Source organism: Siphateles boraxobius, unplaced genomic scaffold (assembly GCF_051911475.1).
Source record: "Siphateles boraxobius isolate OS27281-9 unplaced genomic scaffold, OSU_SipBor_1 22, whole genome shotgun sequence".
Taxonomy (NCBI): Eukaryota; Metazoa; Chordata; class Actinopteri; order Cypriniformes; family Leuciscidae; genus Siphateles; species Siphateles boraxobius.
This window is the reverse complement of record NW_027508833.1, coordinates 29,719,635-29,746,804: the sequence shown is the minus strand read 5'-3', so window position 1 is coordinate 29,746,804 and position 27,170 is coordinate 29,719,635. Positions and strand designations below refer to the sequence as shown.

Below are 27,170 nucleotides of genomic sequence, written 5' to 3'. Positions count from 1 at the left end.
TTTCCAGTGCGTCAGGGCTTTTATACAGCCGTGGTTCGCTCTGATTAAAAGGTGGCCCGAACGCCACGCGTGAGTAGGGACGCGGCTCTTGAGCCAGCGTTGGAGAGGGCGCATATGCAACAATCCTAGCTGGAGTACGGCCGATGCTGAGGCCATGAGACCGAGCATCCTCTGAAACCGCTTGACGGGGGCGAGCGCGCCCGCCCTGAATGATGTTGCAAGGCGCCGGATGGTGAGCGCGCGCTCTGATGAGAGACGCGCTGTCATTTGCATCGAGTCTAGAACTATTCCCAGGAAAGAAATCCTCTGGCTGGGAGATAGTATGCTTTTTGCAAAATTGATTCTTAGACCCAGGCATTCTAAATGGCTGATAATCCAAGATCTGTGTGTTATTAACTGACTCTCTGATTGTGCTAGAATCAGCCAATCGTCGAGATAATTCAGTATTCGCACTCCCCTTCGCCTTAGGGGGGAAAGTGCTGCATCCATACATTTCGTGAATGTACGGGGAGCCAGGGACAGGCCGAACGGAAGTACTGTGTACTGGTACGACTGTCCCTCGAAAGCGAATCTCAGAAACGGCCTGTGATGAGGCGCTATTGGAATGTGAAAGTAAGCATCTTTCAGATCCACTGAGAGAAACCAATCTCCTGGGCGTACTTGCGCGAGGATATGCTTGGTTGTTAACATTCTGAACGAGCGAATCATTAGTGCTTTGTTCAGGTGTCTGAGATCTAGGATGGGGCGGAGACCGCCATCCTTTTTCGGGACGAGAAAATAGCGGCTGTAAAAACCTGCCTCGCTCAGAGAGGGGGGAACAGTTTCCACAGCGCCCTTTTCTATTAGTTTGCGCACCTCGGTGCGTAGAACATGTGAGCACTCTTTTCTCACTTTCGTCTCGACCACAGTCGTAAAACGTGGTGGTCTGCGAGCGAACTGGAGCGAGTATCCGTGCTTTACTATATTCAATACCCATTTCGGCATATCTGGAATATTTTCCCATGCCGCTGCGTGTACAGATATGGGCTGAATACAGGCTAGGGGCGGGCCGCTGTGACGCAGGGACCCGGCCAGCGAATCGCCTGAGCTCATAGCTCTCAGAGGCGCGGGCGCGCGCTGAGCAGCTGATTGAATGGGCGCGTGTGTGATTACAGCAGCGCGCGCTGTGTCTGTAAAACTCGCAGCCTGGGCTGGGGTTGTGTTTGACACTGTAAGGACAGTGTTTATAAGTGGGGGTGCATAAACAGTGGTAGGCACACGCGTCACTTTTATAATGTTTCCCGCTTTTACTGGGGATGAATTTATAACTGTGTGAACAGTGCTTGTGTGTAGTGGTGCGTACATGACCGTAGGCACGTGATCTACATTCATGGGGTGCGCAGCTTGAGCTGGGAATGAATTTGGCACTGTTTTGACAGTATCTGGGAATGCACACCTTGTGGACATGTGAACCCTTAGTGACACAGGCAGAAAAAGACTCTTTTTGTGTTTTCTGTGCGTCGCCGTAAAAACGGCGTTTGTTTGCAGGTGAGCGAGCTCTGTGACTGGCCCATTGACTGCTGTATGAACATATCCAGCCGCCTGTAAGGGGACTGGGTAATGCTTGAGCTTTTGCAGAGAGAGTGGTCCGGCTTTTGCGAGACACGCACTCTCTCTTTTCATTCTTGTGGCTAGGACGGCTTTCGAGGCTCGGGGTTCAGCACAATCTTGGGCCGAGGACCCCGTCGCTCAGAAGGCGGCTTGCGGTTGTGAGAGCGCGAGCGGCGTCGAGCGTCAGCCTGAGGCGCGGGCTGAGAGGCGGTGGGGGCTGTTCTAGCCCGCTGCGGCTGCGGCGGCCTCTGTCTGCTCTGCGATGAGCTGGAGCGCTTGGGCAGGAAATGCCGCATAGCTTGTGAAGCATTCTGGGCCTCAGTGAAGCGTTCGGCGAAACCCTTAACCGCCGGTCCAAACAGCCCGCTGGTGGAGATAGGCGCGTCGAGAAATGGCGCCTTATCCGCGTCCTTCATCTCAGTCAGAGTCAACCACAGATGGCGCTCGAGAACAGTCAAATTAGCCATGGCACGGCCGATAGACTGGGCGGTGGCCTTCGTGGCTCGCAGGGCTATGTCAGTCGCGCTGCGTAGGTCCTTAAAGGCTTCGGGTTCGGGGCCAGACTCGTCCATAGAGCGGAGAAGCTTGGCTTGGAACACTTGAAGTACCGCCATAGAGTGAAGCGCTGATGCAGCTTGGCCGGCGGCGGCGTAGGCGCGACCGGCGAGAGCTGAAGTAGTGCGGCAGGGCTTCGAGGGGTGGGAAGCTTTGGCTTTCCATCCGGTGGTGGAGGGCGGGCAGAGATGATTGGCCACGGCCTCCTCGAGGGGCGGTGTTCCCTCGTAGCCTCTTTCCTTCGCGCCGTCCACAGAGGAGAGCGAGGAAGAAAAAGAAGGCTTTAGGCGCGCAGAGTGGGGGGCTTTCCACGACTTGGTGAGTTCTTCGTGAACTTCCGGGAAGAAGGGAGAAGGCCTTTGCCGAGGGGCCTGCTGGCGCCCCTGCAGAAACCACTCATCCAGTCGGCTCCGGGTTGGTTCTTCGGGAGAAGACCAATCGAGCCCGAGGTCTTCCACGGCCTTAGAGAGAACGCGGATAATCTCGCTATCCATGGTGGAGCCCCCGCTCGCGCTAGCTAGCGTCGACGGGGCGGGGTCGAGAGTGGAGCCCGGCCAGTCGTCCGATGCAGCGTCGATTGACAAGCTGTCATCCATTCCCCCGTCGTCCTCGGACGCGCCCAAAGTCACAAGGCCCACCGCTCTGCTAGAGGGGTGTGGGTCCGGCTGGGTGAACTGAACCGGCGGTGGGGAAGGCAAGAGCGGCGGTGAAGCACGCGGAGACTGGCTCGGCGTGACGTCACTGAGCTCAGGTTCAGGAAGCCTCTGTGAGTGGCGCTTTTTCTTAGTGCGCGGCTCGAACAGAGGGATGGCGGCGATGGGCTCGCTCACGGCGAAAGCGGCGAGGCGAGCCCGCAGTGCGGAGAGACCCAGGTCGTCACATTCGGGGCATCCGCCCTTGGTCAAAGCAGCTTCTGCGTGGTCCCGGCCCAGGCAGCGAGCGCAGATGATGTGACGATCCCCGTCCGGGAGAAGGTCTCTGCACGACGCGCAGGAAGGCATTTGAAACAACGCCTTGGAAAATTTGCTCTTTTACAAGTGTCGCAGAGCGAACAGATGTAAATACTTGCGTGAGCAGTACGCCGGATGGCTCAGTAGGATCGCGTTAGAAGGCGGCTGAAGGTGCCGACGTCCTCGTAGCAAATCCCGCTGGTATGCTTTTCGACGGCGAAGCTTCAATAATCCGGAGGATCCAGCGAAGAAGGTGTTCGCTGAAGGAGATTAAATCTAAAGAACTCTCATGACGGGGCGCCCAATATATAGCTCTTGGCCACGCCCATCTTGGCGGGCTCTGACGCGCGCGGGCGCGAAGCGCGCTCATTGGTCGCGCATTCAGAGTCGCCCCGTCATTGGTTCGAGCAAGTTGCCGCAGCACAGCCAATGACCGAGCTGCCTTCGTTCATTGCTGTCAGCTGTGCAGCTGCAATGCGTTTTACATAAAGACTTCAATATTCTCGAGAAAAGGAGTTTTCCCATAGCGTAAGCTACTTACGCAATAGGAGAGACCTCTCGAAAGGGAACAGCTGTTATCAAAACTGACATTAATGTTTCTTGATATGCAAATCAGCATATTAGAATGATTTCTGAAGGATCATGTGATACTGAAGTCTGGAGTAATGATGCTGAAAATTCACCATTGCAATCAACATATATTAAAATACAAAAGAGTTATTTTAAATTGTAATGATATTTCACAATATTACTGATAAATAAATGCAGCCTTAGTGATACTGCAATGTAAAGCCAATCTTGGAGTTTGTACATAAACATTAAAATCCCTACTGACATTTTTTAAATGGTGATGATTTTTGTTAATAACATTCAACTGTGAATCACAAACACTGGTTTAAAATGACAGTTCCTGCTTACTAAACAAACTCAGTGTGTTTGTAGTTTAAACAGCTGAAGAAACAAACTGAGAAACAACCACATCTGCTTTCACTCTAGATACTTGTATGCAGTTTGAACTGTTTTGCATTATCTTCATAGAGGCGGCATTTCCAGTCAAAGATCCAATAACGAAGATTTTGGAGTCATGCAGAAACAATGAACATGGAGTGAGTAAAGTTTTTAAGCCTATTTACACACACCCTCGCCTTCAAGTTCCTGTTTTATATATGATAGAAGTCTCCATAAATATAACTGCCAACATTGTCATACCTCGCTGTCATATACTGATAACTTTGGAACAAAGGTTACTGATACACCCCATGCTGTCTTTGTCAAGCTTTAAAAGATGTTCAATGAAACTGTTTGATGGTTAATTCAAGGAGAACATGGAAACTTTACAGCAAATATAATGGGAGAATGTCGACTGCGAAGGCTTTGGTAACTGATGTTTTATTATTTAAAATGAATTAATAAATTAGAAATAATAAACTAGGCTAATTTGATGACCCAGCCAAATGTTTCTGTTCAATATCAAACTGTATTTTCTCTCTTTTCTTCTCATTTTTTAAAGTTGATGTCCATTTAGTTTCTTGTGTACTGTAGGTAATATGGTTTGAATTGTATTACACCGAGACAACCTTGAAGATACAACGACCTCCGTCGTTGTTCAAGCTTCACTAGATGAAATGTGTTACAAGACTATAAACAATCTTCAGATTCTCAGTTTGACCTTTCTGCCATTTGGAAACAAATTTACATTAGTTTGCTATTAAGTGTGCTGGGTTTAAACAGTCTCAGAATAAAAGACTGGGCTGTTTGTTTAAAGATAAAACTATGCAAATCATTAGATACCACTACCAGTATAAGTAATACATGTTATCCACCATTATTTGCATGTCTGGATACAGTTATCTGTAGCAAAGCCATAGGGAATGAAGAATTTTAGTTTGGACGATCAGATATTACACTGTGCGCAGTTCATTGATTTGTGGAACATTTGTGGAACAAAAAGAAGTCCACCTTTCAATTAATGGGATGAAATAGAGGTCAGAATTGTTTTTGCAGAGGTTTTCTTTTTATGGTGTCCCTATGCACTTTTAATTATGCATATTAAATCATATGTATTATACCGTTCAAAAGTTAGATTTTTGAAAGAAGTCTCTTATGCTTACTAAGACTTCATTTATCTAATCAAAAAAACTGTAAAAACAGTAATATTGTGAAATATTATTGAAGTTTAAAAACACTGTTTTCTATTTTAATATATTTTAAAATGTAATTTATTTCTGTAATGTCAGTTTTCATGATTGGGCTTAATTCTATCATTCTAATCATTCTAATGTGCTCTCAGTTTAGTAACTCACAGGCCCACAGGTAAACACTACAAACACTAGTCTTTATGGTTTTAATCATGTTATTTGAAAGAAATTAGCAGTTAATCTCTTATTTTTTCTATTCTTATGTATAAGATCTCTCGGGACAACTGGGAGACAAACATGACAAAGGAAAATAATCTTTTGCAGGAAGTGACAATGTCATGTGATACCATTTGCATGAATTATGCATCTTTGTGATTAGCTAATAGTTTCTGGGTGCTGTGACTAGCTCCAGTCATCTGATGTCACAGAGCTATGAATGAGGAAATGAGGAGGTGTACAGCAGTGTGGAAAGAAGGAAGGGAAGTGAAACTGCTCTCAGTGTGAAAATGTCTTTCCTTATGCACCGCTTCAAACAGTTACCCAAGAACAAGGTATCAACTTCTACAGCGACAGCTTCTGACCCACAAGAGAACAGCCTTGATCCTGCGCTCGACATTGGTGTTGTGGGAACTGCAACTCTTGTGTCTCCTTCCACGGATGCGGAATATGACAAACTGACGGTGAGAGAGTAAAAAATAGTGTGTTTACAAACCTTGGCGCTTAATGCATGAGGGTTTACATAGTGAACAACCTGACAAATCTCAGTACAGCTAGTTTGTAGCATTAATTCAGAGTTTAAGCTCTTTGTGATGCCAGTCAAACTGTAATGTAGTGACTCACAATGTCTTCTCTTCTACTGTTTTGTGTGATGTTTATTCATCTCTTGTAGGATGTGGAGGCAGTTCCTTTACCTGATGGAAATGTGTGTCTATTGGCTCTTCCATCTGAATGCTCTCAGGGGGAGGGGCCAACCGCAATGCCTTGCCTCAAACTGTTCTCCCGTTACATCACAGACAGAAAGGTGACAATGTTAGGTTTATGTTACACTGTTTTATATTCCCATTACATTTCATAAAATTCAGCATATTCAACTTCAGTTCTGACTCACCATTTTGCTTGTCTCACTAGGGTGTGGTCTCTGGAATATTGCTGGTGACGTCCAATAAGATCTTTTTTGACCCTCAGAAGTCTCAACCACTTGTTCAGGAGAATGGCTGTGAAGAATATGTATTCTCCTGCTCTGTGGATGATCTTGCCTCAGTGTCCTTCTACACAGATATCTCTCACATTCACTTTAACAAGACCACATACAGGTACTTACTGCTTGGAGATATATATATATATATATATATATATATATATATATATATATGTGTAAATATATGTGTGTATATATATATATATATATACACACACACACAGGGCTTGACATTAACACCCGCTAGCCACTTTGATGGGTTGAATTTGATATAATATACATTTTTCTTTTACAGTCTTTTAAAAAATCATCTGAAATAATAAACTAAGTGCAATCTAGTGTTGTCAAAAATATAGATTTTTCGATGCTGAAATATCTGAAACTCTACCACAGAATAGATACCCAATCCAATCTGCGCGTTCTTGCTCTTCAATCTCTCATATAAATGATAAATTATATCTAATATACATAATTAATTAATACAAAGCAAATAGTTCAGATTAACAGATATTAACAGAATTAAATTGTAATATTATCAAATTTGGTGAATGTACAAAAATTCATTACATTTAACATATTTCATTCACCAGAATTTTTAATTTGACAGTCCTGAAAATACATTTTGTAATATACAATGTACAATGTAATTATATAATGTAATGTGTAATAGGTGTGTGTGTGAGTCTGTGTGTGTGTGTGTGTGTGTGTGTATATATATATATATATATATATATATATATATATATATATATATATACACACATGCACATATAAAAGTGACAATTTGTTGCAGACCCCCTCAGCACTCCCAAAACAACAGAATTTTGGTTGTTAATTAAACAGTGCAAAGAACTAACTTTCCCATCATTCATTGCACATACAGCAACAGCACAGACACATTGATCTCATTTTTTTTCCAGAAGTTGTAAGTCATCAAAGAGCAAAACAAACAGCCACAAGAAAACCTGCCAGTCAGCATTAGAGGCCATTCCCGCTCCCGTGTCCTCCGTGTCACATGATCTGACAGCGACTCTGGATGCTAAAGAAGAGGATGAGGTAGTTCTAGAGACTAGGGACCTGTCCGAAGCTGAGAGGCAGTCTGGGGGAATGCTAACATCTGCTGGTGCTACTTTCTGTTGTGGAGGACCAGACAGTGTTCAGAGAAGAAACAAAGAATATGAATTCAGAGACAAATCCGAACAGCGGTCATATTTGGAAAGACAGCTGTTAGGTAATCAAGAATTTTACTCAAGAACTTTGACATTTAACTTGTACTGACAACTTTTTTTTTTCATCAGCTAATCCACTTAGTTATCTCTCTTCACTCATTAGGTCCTTGCACTTCTACATCTATTAGTGGTATAAACGGATCTCTGATGTTTGTGAGAATTCGACAGAAACTGCAGCATGGCAAGAAAAGGGCTTTCTCTAAACCTAAAATTGCTTCCAGAGACGCCTGGTTCACTATGCAGCAGGGAAGGTACTTAAGCCTTACCTAGACTTCACAGCCTGCTTAAAATGAACAGCAAAACATGGCTGAATGTAGGGCTGCAACAACTAATCGATAAAATCGATTATAATCGATTATGAAAATCGTTGTCAACGAATGTCATTATCGATTAGTTGGTCTGCTTACGTCACGGGGAGCGTTTACTGGTACGCACACACACGCAAGGTCTCTCTCCCTCAGGCGCTCTGCCGAGCGCGCGCGCTACACGGTTTGGAGCAGTCTCTTCTGTCTCGCATGCGCGCTCTTGCTTGCGCGCTCTCGATTTCGGGAGTTTGAACTAATTCGCGGGCATCAGGGAGCCGCAATCAATATGCGGGAGACTCCCGGGACTTCCGGGATCTTGGGATGTCTGTATTTTGTCTCGAGCATCAGGTTGTGCAATCAGTTCGCTCGCAACGTAAGTGATGGATTAAAATAGCGCTACCGCAGAAATAGGTTAAATTAAAACGGTCTTTACAAAGCGAAGCACTAAATATAAAGGCAGTTAATAACAGCAGCAGTAAAATATTGTTTTTTAGTCACTGTACTCAGTGGTTTTCAGCGAATGCTTGTGCACTAATGCATAATTTCTCCTGTCCTTTACTCAAGCCTGTTAGCTTGCTGGGTAACGTTACCTCCATTCCTTTCTCTTTTTATAGCATTTGTCTACTAAGTTTTAATTGTTTTTCAAACGCGATCTACTGCGGCTCTACATTCACACAATTGTTTTCAGTCTTTCTATATTTATTTAATCAATTTATCCATATATTATATTCTTTTATATATTATATATATAATATATATTATATTCTGTATCCTTATATTCCTTATATATAATTAATTTTAAATAAAAATTAAATGAATTATATATTTTAGATGTTTTTAGTTTGTTTTTAGTTCAGATATTCACATCTGAACAACATGTCTGTGTAAATTTGTTTTAACAAAAATTGTGTTAAAACATAATATGTTGGATATCATTTTTTTAACAATAATCATGTTTGTCAACTTGCCATCAGCAATTATCATTAAAAACAATGCAAATATTGATATTAGTAAAACTCAATGTGTGGCTTTTGCACTTTTTAAAGTACACTTTTACACATAAATACCCTGATTTACGGTTTTATTTAGTTATAATAAAAAAAAAAATCTAATTTAATTTCTACCCGATTAATCGATTAATCGAAAAAATAATCGTCCGATTAACCGATTATCAAAATAATCGTTAGTTGCAGCCCTAGCTGAATGTTTTAATTAATGTGCTGATAATGTTACTTCATCTCACTTTCTTGTTCTTTTTCCTTTTCTGCCTTCGATTTTGTGCTGTAGCTCAGACGAGCTGTACGCTTACATGAGCCAGCATCGACCGGACCTGTGCATCCTGGAGGGAGGTGAGGAGGACAAAGCAGAGCATGATGTAGAGGATTTTGTGCTTCTCGATGATGTAGAAGAAGAGGGGTCTCCACGAGAAGGCCAGACCGGAGAGGACTGGGAGGTCAGTGATTTTTTTCTAAATGTATGGATTAAACAAATAAATTAAGATCATACACGCCAAGAGAGCAGGAATCGAACTGATGTGAAACAAAGAAAAATGCCTGTTTTGGTTGGAATATGCAGGGGATGTTTCTCGCTCACTTTAATGATACTAAAACTAAAAAAAATTGCATTTGTAAATGCAGACATGGTAATTCACTGGTCTAATATGCTTAACAATATTGATGGACTTGTAGTGTTGCTTCTATGACAACCAGATTAGTCACACCCTCAGTATCTCAATTACGGTCAAAGGTCAAGAACTTAGAGCCTAAAAAAACAAAACACTTTTTTGCATTCCTGTCACTTTTGATCAATTTAATGACCCCAAGCTTTTGAAAGGTAAAGACATTTATAATGTTACAAAAGGTTTGTATTTCAAATAAATGCTGTTTTCTTGTACTTTCTATTCATTAAAGAATCCTGAAAAAATATATCATGGTTTACACAAAAATATTCAGCAGCTTTCAACATTGTTTTCAACATTGATAATAATAAGAAATGTTTCTTGAGCAGCAAATCAGCATATTAGACCAATCGGTACCTGACAAGCGCAATGCATTCTGGTTAGAACGTTTGTCCGCTGTCACGTCACAATCACGTGTGCCATCAAATTACCGCAAGAGCAAGACGAGACCGGCCTCCTCGGTCAGGTGCTACAGCTGGCTCAAATCGGCTTCACAAGCTCTGATGACGACACAGCAGTTTCGCGTTTATTCTGACATATTAAAAGTAAAAACACTTTTCATGTAAACTTAATGTTATAGTAAGTCATGTTTATCAAAATAAAACTGATAAAAAATATAGATCCACTTTATTGGTATTTAAATAATATAGGCTTATGTTGAAATGTATTAATGGCTCTCTATTAAGCAGTACATAAAGTATTGAATGAAATGTGTTTTTGTTGCCTCATGAAAACATCTGAAACGTCTATGTATTTTACAAATATTGCGTCTAATCCACTTTGTATGTGGTAAAGTACACAAACACCTCGTTAGCGTCAGAAGCAGAAAATGTCCAACTTCAGGTCTCCGTTTTTAACTCTTCCCTGCCCGCAACTAGCAGATGTCACCTATTGGTGGAAGCCTAGTATAGTTAAACTCAAACACACCTAATTATTTATGAAGGATCATATGACTCTGAAGACCAGAGTAAATTCAGCTTTGCCATCACAGGAATAAATTACATTTTAAAATACAAAGCAGTATTTTTAAATAAAATATATATAAAAAAGTTTTTTTTTTAAATCTTACCAACCCCAAACTTTTGTACAGTAGTTTAATTACTTATGTGTTAACTATAATTTAAATAGTTTTAGCTTTATCAGTTATGTTTTAGATATTGTGGAGGTTATCTGCAATAACCTCAAGTCTTAAATCATATTTTCACAAATATGTTAGTTTGTGAATTCATATAATATGAATAAAGATGTTGAACATTCATTCATGGTTTTCAAACATCTACATCTGTAAAACTACAGTTTGGAATTGTTTGTCTCTTATTACTCTTATGATACTCTTATCAGCACAGTTATTGGCAGTAGTGTTATTTTGGTGGTGTTCTATTTTTCTGTAGAGTAGAGCATGGTCAACTTATCAAAACCAGTCACATAGGTCAATCTTTTGAAATTCAGATTTATACATCACCTGAAAGCTGAATAAAAAAGCTTTCCATGTTTGGTTTGTTAGGATAGGACAATATTTGGCTTATATACAACACTTTGAAAATCTGGAATCTGAGGATGCAAAAAAATCGAAACATTGAGAAAATTGCCTTTAAATTTGTCTTTATGTTTGCAATTGTGCTGCCTTCATTCACATAAATAAATGTTTTATATATTTACGGTAGGAAATGTACAAAATATCTTCATGAAACATGATCTTTACTTAATATCCTAAGGATATTTGGTATAAAAGAAAAATCGATAATTTTGACCCATACAATGTATTGTTGGCTTTTGACACAAATATACCCATGCTACTTGAGACTGGTTTTGTGATCCAGGGGGTCAAATATATACACGGGTTTCTTGTATACAAACAATACCGGATGCGCGCGCATCCAGGGGGCAAAAAAACGCTATCTTTTATGCTGAGTTCTGTAAAAGAACATTGTAATTAACGTAGTTTTCGCATTGTTTGTAATTTCTTGTTGAGTCAATAATAAACTTTAATTTCATAGTTGGATCTGTTTGTTTGTGTTTCATATTAATATAACATTATGTACTGGAAAACGTCCAACTGTTTACAAATCAAAATCCGGACATACTGTGATGCTTGAATGAATTGTCATGTTAGACTAAGTTAGTAATGTAATAGGCTCTATAGAGCCCGAATTTGCTTTTATATAAGTTAACCTTGTTTATGTTACTTTACGACCTGCAACATATCATGACAAAATATCATGACTCCACACATATAACGTTACTTTAATGTAAATCAAAGATTTGACGATGGATTATGTGGGAAGTAGTACCTCCGACCGTGGTGATTATATTAAAAAACGTACTCTCAGCAATGGTGAGATCTTGCCGGATCCCTACGCAATACCTGACGATCTTTGGATTGTGGATGACGAGAAGTGGCCAGCAATTGTATGGCCTGATATATATAATTGTCTAATTCAGACACCAAGTGTATATACAAGAGAAATGATTAGAGCGTACAGATCCCTTGATGCATACAACTACGTGCTATGTGGTCATGTGCAGCTCGTCAAATACTTTGATGCTGCATAGGATTTTTGCGTGTTGAGGTCAGATTTGATCCCTAGTCAAAGGCAAGGCATTAAAGCCAAGCCTTATGATGCCTGGGTGTATGTCCATAAGGGCCTTGGTTACATCCTCCTTACGGCTATAATTTATACTTCTGCGTCGAATTTACGCCGTAGCTACGCCAGGCTGTGCGTAGCGCGCGTACCCTTCGGCGTACCCTGACGTACGTATACCCTTATGTAACAACGCGTCAATTCTACGCGGACGCAAGCGCTGTGATTGGTCTGCTCAAACCGCTCCCTCGGGTTTCACATGCTCCCTCTGCGTGCGTCAACGCGGACAACGACGCAGAAGTATAAATTAAAACCAATGCGGAGGCTCCGGCGTATATCCGACGCAGAAGTATAAATCAGACTTAACTGCAAATCCATGGCAGGGTACGTCTATCAAAATGTAACTGCCATCAGAAACCCTTTAATCCGGTACGAAGACCGCGGGTCTTTTGCCCCCTGGCTGCGTGCGCAATCAGTGATGACGTCGCCGAGTAAGTACTTGGATGAAGAGACGAGTCGTATCGTATCAATCTTTGTTAGATATAGCTGTTTACAGCGCCACTAGCCGTGACCGTCCAAACAGCAAACAATCGCGCGCGGCAGTGATGTCATCGCACGCAGTATAGTAGTATTGGCTCCGCAAGGCTTCCCGGGTTCATCTTTTTAACAGTCCATACGTCTCAAATTTTAGCAACTTATTTGAAAATGAATAATTTCGAGAAAATAGTGGCGGACCAAGTCCGCCAACATAGGTACCTCTATGATCCGAGTATGCGCGATAATACTGACGTTCAAATTATTAAAAATGCATGGAACGATATCGCCACAGCCACGGGAAAAGACGAGACAGATTGCCGTAAAGCGTGGAAGAATTTAAGAGACAAGTTTGTGAGGATCAAGAAGAGGGTTTACACCGGAAGCATTGATCCAAGTCCATACACGATCATGACAGAGCTGGGATGGTTATGCCAATTTGTTAAACATCGGGGAAAAGGCCCAAATGTGAAGGTAAGAAACACAAATTATGTTTTTTTAATCGCTATATGCACAAATGCATATAATTTGGCATTCCTTGCATGAATGTTGCTATGTGGTCGCAGGGGGGTAAAATTAATTCGTGTTTAGCCATAGAGTTAGGTTTAATGAATTAGGACTGTTGTCTCTGAGTAAATCCGTTTAAATCTAACGTTACTGTGTTCTCAGACTAGTATTGCATACTTCAGTGGGGTGGGATGCCCTACACTTTTTATATATCAATAGTTTGTTTCAGTAAGATTATAATATGGTACAGATTAATATGGATTTAAATATTTGCACTTCTGTTTGATTGTGGCTTTATTGCTAAAGTTGCTTAATTTTGCTAGGAAGGAATGAAAAATATAGTGGTAGATTGTATACATGTTTGTAAAATTTACCTATTGTTTAGTATTTGTACAACATCTTTTAGACCTGAATGTAATTATTGTTTCTTCATATAAGGAAATGCATAAAGTGGTCTCCACTGAGGAACATCTGAATACAAACAGCTTCCTATCCACTCCGGCATCAGGAACATCAGAAACATCAGAGACTGCGACTTCTGCCAAACCTCCACCCCTGTCCCTCATGCAGTCATCGCCTCTTCCCCCCACCTCATCCACTCTTCCTCCCTGTCCATCACCCAAACGCAGCTCCTCGCCCTGTTCAATTTCAGCTTACCCTACCCCAGGCATCTCATCCTGTTCCAATGCCTCACCATCTTCTACTGACTTAATGCCTTCGAGAATGTCTACCACAGAAGAAGCCTTACTGAAGATACTGGAGCAGCTGGACTGGGAGAGGGAGAGGGCCATGCAGCAGGACACTGAAGATTTCAGATTTGCTGCTGTTGTTGCTGACATGTTGGCAAAAATTGATCCTCAGCGGAAGCCTGAGGTTAAATTCAAGATCCATCAAGTACTATATGAAGCTGTGCAAAAAACCCAAGCATAGACAGCAACATGTTTTATAATATATATATATATATATATATATATATATATATATATATATATATGTTTTATTTTACTTCACAGATGTGTTTATGTACAGTTTTTCAAATAGTATAAATACAAAATTTCTTGTAATGCCTATTCTGTGTAAATATAATACTAAAATGTGAAGACAAAATGAATCTACAGGTCAAAAAAATTGTCATGCAATAGTTCTATTGCACACGGGCAGGGACGTACTGGGACTGAAATTAAGCCTGGGACTTTAAGATGGAGAGGCCTTTTATGCGAGTGACCTTGGCGCATGAGCAGAAGTATTTTTTTGCAGTTATTTTAATTCTAATTTTGTTTTTATTGTATAAAGAGAATCAGATTACACTGAAGACATTCAAGAAATTTTAGGATGACACCTGAAAGTCACCACTGCACAAAACACAATCAGGTCAGCAAAACCCAATCTCGAACACATAAGTCACAGTATACTGCTAACTACCAGCATGTCATGTGTACAGACAGTCGGAGTGATAAAATAGTCACAAAAACTAATAAATACCCACTCAAATACTGCAGTCCCATACAATAGAGATTTGTGTGTGTCCTCACTTTCAATTCTCCCTGGCTCAGCTTCCCCTGTGCTGGACGCTGCCTCTGCTTACTGATTGTACAGATGAGAAGAATATCAGTAATAAATACGACTAAGAATAATACTTTTTCTAATTAAATCTGTGCTTCAGTCAGGTTATTATCTAGTACGTGGAACTATTGGCATTTTATCATGTAAATATGTAATATTGTTCTGTATTTTTCTAGTTTGTGTTTGTGTGTGTGTGTCCTTAATCAAGCTTTGATTTATTGATTGATATGCCTAATATGATTGGCAACCCAGCCCTGCACACTGCCCACTGTTTTTGTACTGGTTCCATTCTCCTCATCCTCCTGCTCTTCTTTCTCTTGCTGCTTTCCTTCCTCCCCCTTCTCCTCCTCCTCATCCTTCTCTCCCTACTCATCAATATGACTGCAGCATTTACCAGCCTCTTGTGCCAACATTTTTTTCTTTCTAATTCTTATTTTTTTCGGACCCACCCATTTCTTTCTCTTCTTTCCTTCTTTTCACCATTTTTACCGTCCGTCTCTGTTGCATTCACACAAACCCTCCAAACATGACCAAAAGTAAACTCCTTTGATCGGCGCCTAGTTTGAGCCAATCGGATGTCAGGAAAAACGAGGATCAGTCCAAGTTGGGAGGAGCCGCTCGTATCCCCCCCTCAGATTGAAAGTATTGGCTTGGCCCGGTCTGAAACACACACACACACACACACACACACAGTGTTCCGCTGCAGCTGAGTGGAGGTTAGCTCGGTCGCGTATCACTTAAAAAAAAACTCTTTGACCACCGGCCGGTCTTCGGCCTGAAATGCACCGGCCGTTCGGGATTGTTCCCTGTATTCCCGATGGCCAATCCGCCCCTGGCCTGCACACGGAGCACTCTGAATGAGCAATTTGGTTTAAACCTCTCCTATACCTGTCCAGTGCTCCATATTATTAAACTAGAAGCTACAGTAGTAAACATGCATTCATTATTTATAGATGCTAGTTAAAAGTGAAATACAACTGGGATGAACAAGAGCAAGTGAAATGGAAATGTATTGAACAGTGTTTTTTTCTCATGGCAGCGTTAAAAGTGTGTGTGTGAAGGTCAAATTTAGGCACAGCATATTTGTGTACTGTAAATGGCTCTGTTATGTGTTTTGTGTGTACATTCACTACCTTTCAAAAGTTTGGGGTCAGTAAGATTTTTTTTTTTTGAAAGAAGTCTTATATGTTCACTAATTGGATAATTATTCATGTGATGGCTGATTTTTAAGCAACCATTACTCCAGTCTTCTTTATCACACGATCCTTAAGAAATCATCCTATGATTTGCTGCTCAAGAAACATTTGTTATTATCTAATAATTATTCATTATTTTCAGGATTATTTAATGAATAAAAAGTTAAAAAGAACAGCATTTATCTGAAATATATATTTTTTGTAACTGTAACGAAGGTTCTTTGTGAGGGATGAAAGAAGACAAGGGTCGACCTAACGGGGACTCGTACAATTTATTAATAAACAAACAAAACAAAGAAAAGGTGCGCCACATGCGCGTTCACCGTAGTAAAACTATAACACAATATAAAGACACTCTTTCCCACTGGACTCAGCTCTCAGTTCACTTTTATCAAACTCTTCCCGATGTGTAAACTCAGTCCAATCATAAAACTCTTTCTGATGTGCAAACTCAGTCCTTTTGTCAGCCAGCAGGTCGTGAGTCCCCCAGTCCTTCCCATCTCCCGCTCTCTTGCACCAGCCAGCTTATATGCGGTCTCCCCACGCCAATTACTGCAATCAGAGACAGGTGTTCGTCATTTTGCACTTGATTCACTACCCCTCGGCTCCTCCCTCACTCTCTCGCTGCAGACTCCGCAAAACCATACCATTGTCAGCGGCAAACGTCAGAACGACTAGCCGAGGAAAGGCTGTTCCGGGGATCGCCTGGAATGGATCTCACAACCTGGATAAAATTTTCACAAATCTTATAAATAAACCACAGATTTGAGCTTTAAAAAACTACATTCTCGCCTGTGAAACTCCTAAAACTACATTTCTTGACACAATAACAGTAGTATGATATTTTATGTTTCAACTGTATATTAAAAAAATGGCGCTGCTTATGTTGTCATTCCCCTTGTAGCACACACAAGCGATGATTCTTTGTCAACCAATCAACATTCTGCAGTGAGTCTAGCTCCACCCTTTATGTACCGTACCACTGTGCTAGGTACCCCAACGAAAGGGTACCAAAAAAGTGGAATGGTACGGTTTTGCATTTTGGTACCATTCACAAATTTTGACAGTGGAAACTGAAATCATTGCGTATCGTACTGTACCGTACCGCTCGGTGGAAACGAGCCATAATAATAACGCGGGTCTTGAAGCTCTTGCTTGATCATAACCCTTCTTTTTCCATTGATATTCCTCTGACCTTTTCTATTTTGTAATGTCTCTCAGCCATCTCTCTTTCAGCAGTCTTTCTTCAAATCTCCCTCTTGCTCACTCCTCTCCTACTCCGTCATGTGTGGACACACCCCCTACGGCTGATTGGCTAGAAATTTCTTGGGTATCTTGGTCTGAATAATTTTCAACAGTTTTTCAGAAATAGTTTACTGTACCTTTAAATAGCTGGTTAGCGTTCACTATAGCATTTTGCAGCATGCTTTCAGAGTTCCTCTGAAATCCTCCACCTTCCCCTGCTCCACCTGTATACATCTGCTATGGGTAGTTTTATATATGCTGTGTTTGCAGCAGCAGTTTGTCTTACATGCTCACAGCAGCTCATCCGTGTATATATTGGTAGTAGCAAGTTCCTGTACTTGTTCTGTAGAAGCAGAAATAATCTACAACAACACCAATAAACAACCGCAGTAGCAATATCAGCAGCAGCATAGCAGATCTATTCCACCAAGACTGACTACATTAACATTGTCATATTTATTACCATGCTAAAAATCTTAATTTTTATGATAGAAATGTCTTTTATTTACACTTTTGATAAATTTACTGTATACTTGCTGAATAAAACCCCAAACATTTGAACGGTAGTGTACGGGTTGGTAGTTTTCCTGTAGCTCAAACAGTAGTGTTGGCGCTTGCAACGCCAAGGCATTGGGTTCGATTCTCAGGGAAAGCAAGAACTAATAAGAATGTAAATGTGTACCTTAAAATGCAATGTAAGTCGGTTTGGATAAAAGCCAAATGCATACATGTAAATTGTTCCTGTACAGATGGTGTCAGTGGAGGAGAGTGGGCTGAAAGCTTCGGTCTCTACTGAACCAGAAGGTTTGAATAACATACTGAAGCAGAGTGTGATACTGGATGCCCAACAAGTTAGAGAGGTCAGTACTCACACACTTAAGATTGAGTATTCATGAATACGTATGCATAGTCATGCAGTTTTGGAAAATTAAGACCTGATCTCATTCTGGTGGCCCAGTCTGTGTAATGTGTAGTCAAATAATTTGCATGCATCTTCTCTCAGATCTCGAGAGAGTTGCCTCCACGTACCATCGGACGAACGTGGCAGCTGTCCTACAGCACGGACAAACATGGGGCAAGTCTCAAGACTCTGTACAGAAAACTCAGCACTACTGACTTACCTGTGCTGATAATCATCAAGGACCACAACCAGCAGGTCATTATTTCACAGCTCTGATCAGAGTGGACAGCTGAGGGTCAAGGGTTACTGTTCAATCGCAATATTCACTCCACTTATAATTTTGACCTAAGTTGGATGTTTTGGTTTCGTAAATGTGTATTGTTATTTAAGTGGTTTTAATTTCCCCCTCAGATTTTTGGGAGCTTCCTCTCACATCCCCTGCATCCTAGTGATGCATTTTATGGCACTGGAGAGACCTTCCTGTTCCTGTCTCACCCACGCTTTAAGGTACACAAAGACACATTTGAGCAAATGTATGATCATTGAGAGAAACAACTGGGAAGGTTTATGAGATCAAATGAAAGTCTTAATGGGAATTTCTTTTAAACACATCTGAGATAATATTTATTACATTTAAGTGTTTCCGATGGACTGGAGAAAACTCTTTTTTCATCAAAGGGGATTTGGACTCTTTTGCCATTGGAGGAGGAAGGTACATATTAATATTCTGCAAGATGCCTTTATAATGCAGACCTGCATATTTCTTGTCTTTTATTTTAGACTTACAAATGTGATTTGTATAAGTAAACTTCGTTTTTGTCTCTTTTCATTTCAGTGGTCACTTTGGTCTGTGGGTGGATGAGAGGCTGTTATTGGGCAGAAGCAACCCCTGTTTTACCTTCAATAACTGCAGCCTGTCTGAGACAAACGACTTCACAATTTTGGATTTGGAAGCCTGGACATTTGGCTGACACGTGCTCCAAATAATACAAAACATCATGATTTAGTGGGAAATATGGCCATTAAGAAATTAACTATTCAATCACAGTTTACTGACACCTATAAATGAAGGGAAAGAGACCCTGCAAACTGTGAATATTCTTCTTGAAGTGAAGTCAAGGGAAGAGTTTTGCACCAATGGATGAAAAATCACCAATCATCTTTACCACCATGATGAAAAAAAAGCCTGTTTCATCTTGGGATTAAGATGCATTTGGGTTAATTTCATTATTTAAATGAGTGCACTTCATCATACAAGAAATAATGTTGTCTTAAGTTGAATTCTGGTACAGAATGGAATACTATCTGCCCAAATAACATCTGAATGGTACGTGTTTATACTAGCGAGGTCAATCATGGATCCAACATTACTGCAGCGGTGGTTACAGTGCGCATGTTACTTTGATGAGGAAACCTTTTTTTATCCATGTTAATTTATAACTCAACTTAAATAAGCTACACCCTAACTAAATGGCACTGATTAAAGCCTCACCTGCTGTTAGTAAGCAAAGCATCTGCTATACACAGTAGCTTAGGCATTAGTTTAAATTTCCACAACTACACTTCACACATTGAAAATGTTCCTCATCACTCCGAAGACTGAAATGATTTTGGGTTTAAAACCACGCACATAAACATCACACAAACCTCAGAGCTGCATGTTTCATGTCTTGAGACTTTTGGTGTCACAATACTTTCTTAGACATACACAGTCTTAAGCACTCCTATGGATGGATTCCTAGCCTGTAGGAAAATAATTCTTTCTGTAAATAACTCTTACAATGGTAATAACAGTTCACAAAGATATCTGTACAAAAAATGGCTCTAAAAAAATGTCAAAACGTACATTTTTGTCATACAAGACCAATGCAATATTTATAGATGTGAAAATGCAGTCACTCAATGTTCATTAACTTACCTAATAAACATCAAATTAACAATAACTGTTTTACTTATAGAAAAGCACATTGTATCTATTTTACAATGGTATATAATTAGTGGTGCAAAAGTTATTTCAGCTTCAGTTGCACCATTTAGACAAGACCGTGAATACTGTCAAATTACATAAATCTATTCGTCTTCCTTATTGCTCTTCAGCTTAAACGTGGTAGAAAGAATCAGACACGAGTGCATGTGAGCTTTTTGCATTATAAGTTTTTAAAGAAAAAAATAATTTGTGATGTTCCTAACTAGCCATTACACATCTCCACCTTTAGACAAAAGTGGATTTCAGCAGAAATATTAGAGCTCATGGCATCTTTCCTGCACCTGTGTGGTTAAACTGAAATCCAAAGCTTTGCTTTCTGTGTACTTTAGCACAGTGCCAGTATTCTGTTGAGACAAAAATTCAGGCGTTGCTTCCAGACTTAAACAACAACATCAGGCCTGGCCTCACCCTGATCGGGCTTTCAGACAAGACCATCACAAACTGCCTAATTGTGGAAGCCACAGCCAGGATAATTCTGTCTCATACAGAACCATCTGGAATAACAAAAAATGATGCAGCAAAACATAAGAGACTTTGTATGTAATGAAACAAAAGTATAAAAGTGGTTTTAGCAGATCAGTAATAATACATAATGCTGTTTTAGTTCATTAATCTGAGCAATAGATCAGACTAATGACATTCGTCACTCAAGAAGTGTTAAATTTGCACATAAAACAGCAAATTTCTCTATAAAAATATATGACTTAATTGAGATTATTGTGTATAGCTAACAGCCTGGTTTCAGTGGGGTGACAAAACACACTCTTGTGACCGTAGTAACTTTTGTGCATTTGTGCGTGTCACACGAAGGACCATGTACAAGAAGATGTGGTCAAGAGCTGCCTTCTGAATGAAGAAATTGCATCAGCTCCTCCGCATACCGTTCCTCAAAGCAGACATGGGGGAGTAGAGCTGATATCAGCACTTTCTTTTCCCTTATCTCCCTTCAATTCTCTCTGAGGTGCACTGATTTTTCTGGAGACAGAAGTCTGATCTTTAAATTAATTTTATGATTCCAGGTAAGGTCTAGCCTTTTCAAGTCCTTCCTGCAGGAAGCGGATGTATGTGGAGGTTGAGGGATCCTCAAAACCTGCTGAGAAACTGAGAGCTGGCCCTTCTTCCTCAGGTTTCATGGATGTCTGGTCCAGGAAATTATTAGCATTGATGTGATGGACCTGGAGAAGTTACAGTGATATTTATCAAGCAACTTGAATGAGGTTGGCACAGATTAAGAAATCTAAAGCAGACTCACCACAGTGCCGTTGGGCAGCGCCACCATCATCTCCACTGGAAAAGTATACATTTCCAAATGCAAACGAGCCTTTTCACTCAAATCCAGATTCTTTTTATCACCCTAAATGGTAGGAAAAGCACTTAATAAGCACTGATATGCGTCTTAAATTGTAAGTTTTAATTTTGGCTTTACAACATACATCAGCTAAAAAACTCAAACTCTTCACCTGCAAATCCTCCAGCTCTTTGACTAGAGACCAGCTGCTGATGAAGCTCTGGTTGAGTAAGGCCAGAACGGGCGAACTCTCGAGGACTGTCTCCCGAAGAGTCCGCCCTGAACCTACCGGAGATAAGGAGAAGCATAAGTATACAGAACGCAAATCAGAGAAACATCTAATATAGTTGAAAGTACTCTAGCTTTAAAACACACTCTGACCAATGATTAACGCTGCCAGAAGAGCCATGTCATGAAGACTGGATGCACCGAAATGAAAATTCTGGGCCACTAGGCTGAAAACCGAAAATGCTTTATTTTTTATTTTAAATTAGCTTTTTTTTGTATAACTGTATTAATATTAGACTTTAATGAATTTCAATCATTTTAATGATACCGAATAAACAAAAATTACAAGCCAAAAAAATAAACACTTTTACTGAAAGTAACTGGACAGAAAATATATTAATATTAAATATCAATATATTATTCTTTATTCAGTTCTATGCAACAGAATCAGATTTAACAGATTTATTTTTTTAACAATTATCCAGATAAAGTATAGTACTACAAATATATTATTATCAAAGCATATAAGCAAAGTGTAGAGGATCAGTGAACGAGAGTGAATGCCATTTTACCAGTGTAAAAAAAAAATATTATATATAATATATCTAGTAGAAACAAGTAGTAGAAACAAGTCTACTACTACATAGAACTTTTATGTCGGCACGTTAATTGAGTGGATTTTTCCGATGAGCATGAGCGGAGCACATGCATGGAGTGGAAAATTGAGCAGAGCATCAAATCACGCAGTGATAACAGCTAGAGCTAAAGGAAAACTGAGTGCTAAACACTGAGGGGACGTTTTTCTTTTTCGGCCAAAAACCAAAAATGACGTTTTCGGCCGATAATCTTCAGCTGCCGAAATTTCGGTGCATCCCTAATGCCGACCCTTATGGCCAAATTTAGCTCTTCCAGCAGCATGTATGCTTTGTTACAGTCAACTATGGGTGTCTTACCTCAGCATGACTGGTCATCCAGGGATCCCCAGAGCAGAATGGAGTGAATCAGCTTTTTCTCAGCATCAGCTCTGCTAAAGACCTCACTGAATGGTAAATATGGCACCTTCCAAAGAGAAGACCCATTGATGCATTTGACAGTTTGAGTGAAAATTATGCATGAATAATTTAAAAATAAAATTGAAAAAATAAAAAAACATGCATGAATCAAACGTTCACAGTTAAAAACATTTAGAAAATAGATGCACTCTTAAAAATAAAGTTTCTTAATTGGCATCCATGGATCCTTTCCATTGCACAAAAGGTTCTTTAGATTATTAAAATTTCACTTTTAGAAACAAAAATAGTTATTTATTACAAACTTTTCACTGAATGGTTCTTTGGGGAACCCTTCTTCTATGGCATTGGTGTGAAAACCCCCTTTTGAAACCTTTATTGGTAGTGTGAATTCATTTCATGCTGACTTCAAAAACATTCATTGCTGCAGACTCTTATGAACTGATTTCAGGTGTTCAAGCATGAATTTGTAGGGGTTGTAGCAAGGGACTCACCTTTTTAAATGGGTACATTGTGACCTCCAAGCATCTTGATGCTTCTTCTCTGCTCAGCTCTGCACTCCAGACAATCTCCTCGAACACAAACTGAATGGGCTCACCTCCCTCCCCACGGCTGTCAATCATGTTCCCTTGCTCGTCATAGATCACTGAGGGAGTGGAGGGTCCTGCTGCCTTGAGCTCCATCTTTAAACATGCATCCCGTTTACTTTATGCATCATGTTTTAGCTAATCATGCCAAGATGACAGTAAAATAATCATTTAAGCTTTGATTCATCAGCAACAAGAAAAACTGATTAAAGAGCATGCGGTAAAATGTCAGTGGAAGCAGTTTCAGTATTAGAACCATAAATCAAAACCCTCTGAATGTGTTGTGCATAATTATCAGCTCTAACCTGAGGCAGGTATCCAATATCCACTTCCATGTTACTGCTCTCGCTGGCGCCATACAACCACTCCATGTCTACATTCAGAGTTCTGCCATAAAAAAAACACACTTAACTGGGGCTGCACAATAACGGTTAAGAGATAATAACAAGTTTTTGATCACAATTACAAAATCATGATTGGAGTTTTTTTATACAATTCATTAGAATAATTGCATTTACATGCGAACACAAATCAAGAGAACATAGTTTTATTTGACCTCATCTAGTTTTCTGGTTCATTATGTTTATTATGTGAATGGACACACACTACATAGGGGCAGTCATGACCTAATGGTAACAGAGTTGGACTGGTGACCCAAAGGTTGCTGGTTCGATTCCAGTACCGGCAGGAATATGACTGAGGTGTCCTTGAGGAAGGCACCTAACCCCCAATCGCTCTCCGGGCACCACTCAAGGCTGCCCGCTGCTCCGGGTGTGTGTATCCACGTTTACAGTGTGTGTGTGTTCACTACTCATTACTCTGCTCCTAATGTGTGTGAACTTACTTGGATGGGTTAAATGCAGAGGTCAAATTCCAAGTATGGGTTACCATACTTGGCCATCACGTGTCACTTTCACTTATATTATTAAAAACTAAAACTGAGAAATTCTTAATTCAAAATTATTTTCATGTTTTTCTATTAACATGAAAGCTCGTGGAGGCTTGTTACCAATGCAAAATAATGGAAAAGTCGAATGAAAAAGAGAGAAACAGAAATTGTGATTATGATTAAAACCAGATCAAATACACAGCCCTACACTCAACACCTGAAAAGTGCTAATTCTTGCAGGTAGGAATAGTGGAGGGAAGACTGACTTGTCGTTTGGGACGTAAAGATGAAACTCTCGGATGTGAGAAGCATCTTTGGAGAGGATGATGTTACCAGCAAACTGCCCAGGAGTGAACCAGAACGGAAAGTTGGGAACATCATTTAGCTGGAACTCTGCATGGATTCTGTAATTATAAACAATACCATCAGAATCCGTTGGAGGATCACAGAAAAAATAAAGTTAAAACAGAAGATTTCAAACAGTTACATGTCCAGTAGATTACTACTGGATTTTAAGAAAGTCCCATTTATTTTAGATTTCTAGCATGGCAGTTTTTTTTTAACTCACCTGAAAACAATGTCATAATAAAAGTCACTAGCAGCCCGTATACAAGCCACAGCTCCCTGTGGAGCAAAGCGGGATTTCACAAAGGGCCGCGGGTGGAACATGCTCAGCAGAGAGTGGATCAGCACCTGCAAAAAAATGAAATCAATCTCCTTCTTGATCAAAATACTCTTCACAATCTCAGATAAACTATTATTCAACAATTTGCTTTGAATAAATACAAGTGATATTAAATCAAAATTGTTTAATCGGTGAGAACAATGAGCATGTAATCTCACTGAACTCATTTTAAAATTGTAAAGGTATATTTGTACCTCTTTGCCTCGCGGAGTGGGAGGATGATAACGGTTATTGGGAAGGTAGCCAGTGAAAATGTTCAATTCGCTGGGAACAATCCACCAAGCATCACCCAGGGCAGATTTACCACTGGGTGGCAAGAAGACCTTGAACCGACTGGCATAAAACGTGGATGAAGGAACAGCTGGACGTTTCCAAGACCGCAGCCCACTAAGAGAGCTGTGAGAAACCTGTTGAGAAGGACACTGCACTGAATTTACCTTATACACCCATTTTTAGTATGTACCTTGTAATGAGGCCAAGTTATATAATTTATAAAAATTGAATTTGAATAATGATAAAATTAATACATTTTAATAATTTATTATTACTTTGAATTGTTCTCATTACTGGTAATTTTCATTGTAATATATATATTTTGAAATCATCACCCTGTCTGTTTATATCATTGTTCAGTGACAAATGTATAAATAATGTATGTAATGTAAAGTCTCATGTTCAAATTACCCCCAGAAAGCCATCTTTGCTCTTAGTCATGCTTTCCAGTAGTAATGGCGTCATTGTAGCATGTATAGTCAGCGTCTCTCCATTTGGGTCATGTGGTATCTCCTCTTCAAACTCTGGAGGAGGTTCCACACCTTCAGGCAACAGAGATGGACATCAGGCATTACAACAATGAAAAATACATTGCTTTAAAACTCTCAGCTGGCATTCAGTGTTCTAAAGTGATGGATACTGACCTTGAAGCACGTTAATTCTGCTTTAATAGACTATGTCTGCCTCTGAAAGGATGTTAATGCTCTGCAAGAGTACAGACAGGGAAAATAATACCTGTGAGTTTTTCTGCAATAGGTTTGAATTCCTCTGGACTGAGATAAAGGTCATGATCAGTATCTAGGGATGAGAAGAAAAAGAGTCCATCTGCTCCCAAAGCCTTCAATCCTGCTTCCTACAATAGATACAATCCAAACAGAGAAGAAACCGCAGCAATTTTACAGACAAGTTTCAATAAAATGATATTTATTAACTTTCATGCTCATTATTTAACACGACTTGACTTTTACAGAACTACTCGGACCGATCCAGACAGATTCGTGGGTGATTGATTTTAGACCATTTGAACAGGTTCAACTGATTCATTGAAAAGATTCGACTCAAAAGAACGAACCATTCGTATGGAAAGCACAGCTAAATACTTACCCCAAGGGCACCAAAACAATGATAACTGCGTCGATTTACTGTTTACTGAATTACTGACATACTTGTTATGTTGTGTCTGGTTTTATTGTCTGTCTCAGAAGGGCAACCAGGAGAATGTCTAATGTAGGAAGTGATACAGAATTAACAGTGATGTGTGAAAAACAGGGGGGTTGGTTGGTGTTCTAACAATCTTTCCCAGCTGTGGCAATTACCCAACCCTTGTAAAACAGCGGGTAGCTGGAGCAGATGTAAGTTTACTGGTCACAAATAACAAAAGAGGACGTGGCAAAGAGAGCGCAAGTCTGTACTGCCAAATTATTTACACTTTAAACGAATATAAAAAAGAGGGGTGTTTAAAGATAAATAAACTTACGGCATTTAGCCAACTAAAGACAGCATGTGGCTTGAAGAGCTACAATAAGACAATCACGCAATATCTCTCGCATGGCTCTGGGAAGCATCCTTCCTTCAGGGGTCAAACTGCAATGAAATCCTGAACAAACTGGTATTAACTTACATGTCGTTTCACAAGCTGGATGTCCTGATAATGTTTAATGCAAAAGCCGATGAAAGGAACAGCAGCGATTATGAATAAGCTGAAAAACTGCTTGAAACGTGAGCGGGCGCGTCTGCTGGATGGAGTCGCGCGATCTTCATCATGATCAGCCGTTGAGTCTCCAGCAGTAGTTTTATCCACGTCTGCGGCCATAACGTTAATCTAATAAATATCTCTGCTTTGTAAATCACTACAGGGGCATAAAACGGCCCAGGGTGAAAGCAAGACTCTCAAGTGAAATCACACTATAGCGGAGCAGAAGGAAATCACTTCTGCTTCTCCGAGATTTCTCCTGCTAGTGGACCATGTCTGACGCTCTTAAAGGGCCAGTGCGCACATTTAAGCCTAACTGTACGTTCACACCGCCGCCGACTTGATCGACAAAGAACTCT

General features: G+C 40.3%; 3 protein-coding genes across 4 annotated transcripts in view; 2 read left to right on the top strand and 1 right to left on the bottom strand.

Moving 5' to 3' along the window:
* LOC143747105 (oxidation resistance protein 1) overlaps nt 1–20,111 on the top strand; it is a 25,912-nt gene extending 5,801 nt beyond the window's left edge. The window contains exons 4-15 of one of the 2 annotated variants that reach the window (XM_077239599.1): nt 4,134–4,201; nt 5,770–5,913; nt 6,123–6,254; nt 6,362–6,546; nt 7,352–7,662; nt 7,764–7,911; nt 9,253–9,418; nt 18,020–18,130; nt 18,274–18,426; nt 18,583–18,678; nt 18,810–18,883; nt 19,007–20,111. In XM_077239599.1, the coding sequence (XP_077095714.1) occupies nt 4,134–4,201; nt 5,770–5,913; nt 6,123–6,254; nt 6,362–6,546; nt 7,352–7,662; nt 7,764–7,911; nt 9,253–9,418; nt 18,020–18,130; nt 18,274–18,426; nt 18,583–18,678; nt 18,810–18,883; nt 19,007–19,142 (1,724 nt within the window). In that variant the 3' untranslated portion in view covers nt 19,143–20,111. The remainder of the gene's footprint in view (nt 1–4,133; nt 4,202–5,769; nt 5,914–6,122; nt 6,255–6,361; nt 6,547–7,351; nt 7,663–7,763; nt 7,912–9,252; nt 9,419–18,019; nt 18,131–18,273; nt 18,427–18,582; nt 18,679–18,809; nt 18,884–19,006) is intronic. The other variant, XM_077239600.1, reaches the window with a different exon arrangement.
* Nucleotides 12,510–14,637, top strand: LOC143747112 (uncharacterized). Its single transcript, XM_077239607.1, has 2 exons — nt 12,510–13,233; nt 13,705–14,637. The coding sequence occupies exons 1-2, from the start codon at nt 12,931–12,933 to the stop codon at nt 14,194–14,196; spliced, it is 795 nt and encodes a 264-aa protein (XP_077095722.1). The 5' UTR covers nt 12,510–12,930; the 3' UTR covers nt 14,197–14,637.
* Nucleotides 19,820–27,170, bottom strand: selenon (selenoprotein N). Its single transcript, XM_077239601.1, has 12 exons — nt 26,740–27,170; nt 25,854–25,971; nt 25,530–25,660; nt 25,040–25,252; nt 24,729–24,853; nt 24,427–24,564; nt 23,577–23,658; nt 23,179–23,367; nt 22,628–22,733; nt 21,619–21,731; nt 21,411–21,512; nt 19,820–21,333 (listed from the first exon to the last, which is right to left on the bottom strand). The coding sequence occupies exons 1-12, from the start codon at nt 26,929–26,931 to the stop codon at nt 21,166–21,168; spliced, it is 1,677 nt and encodes a 558-aa protein (XP_077095716.1). The 5' UTR covers nt 26,932–27,170; the 3' UTR covers nt 19,820–21,165.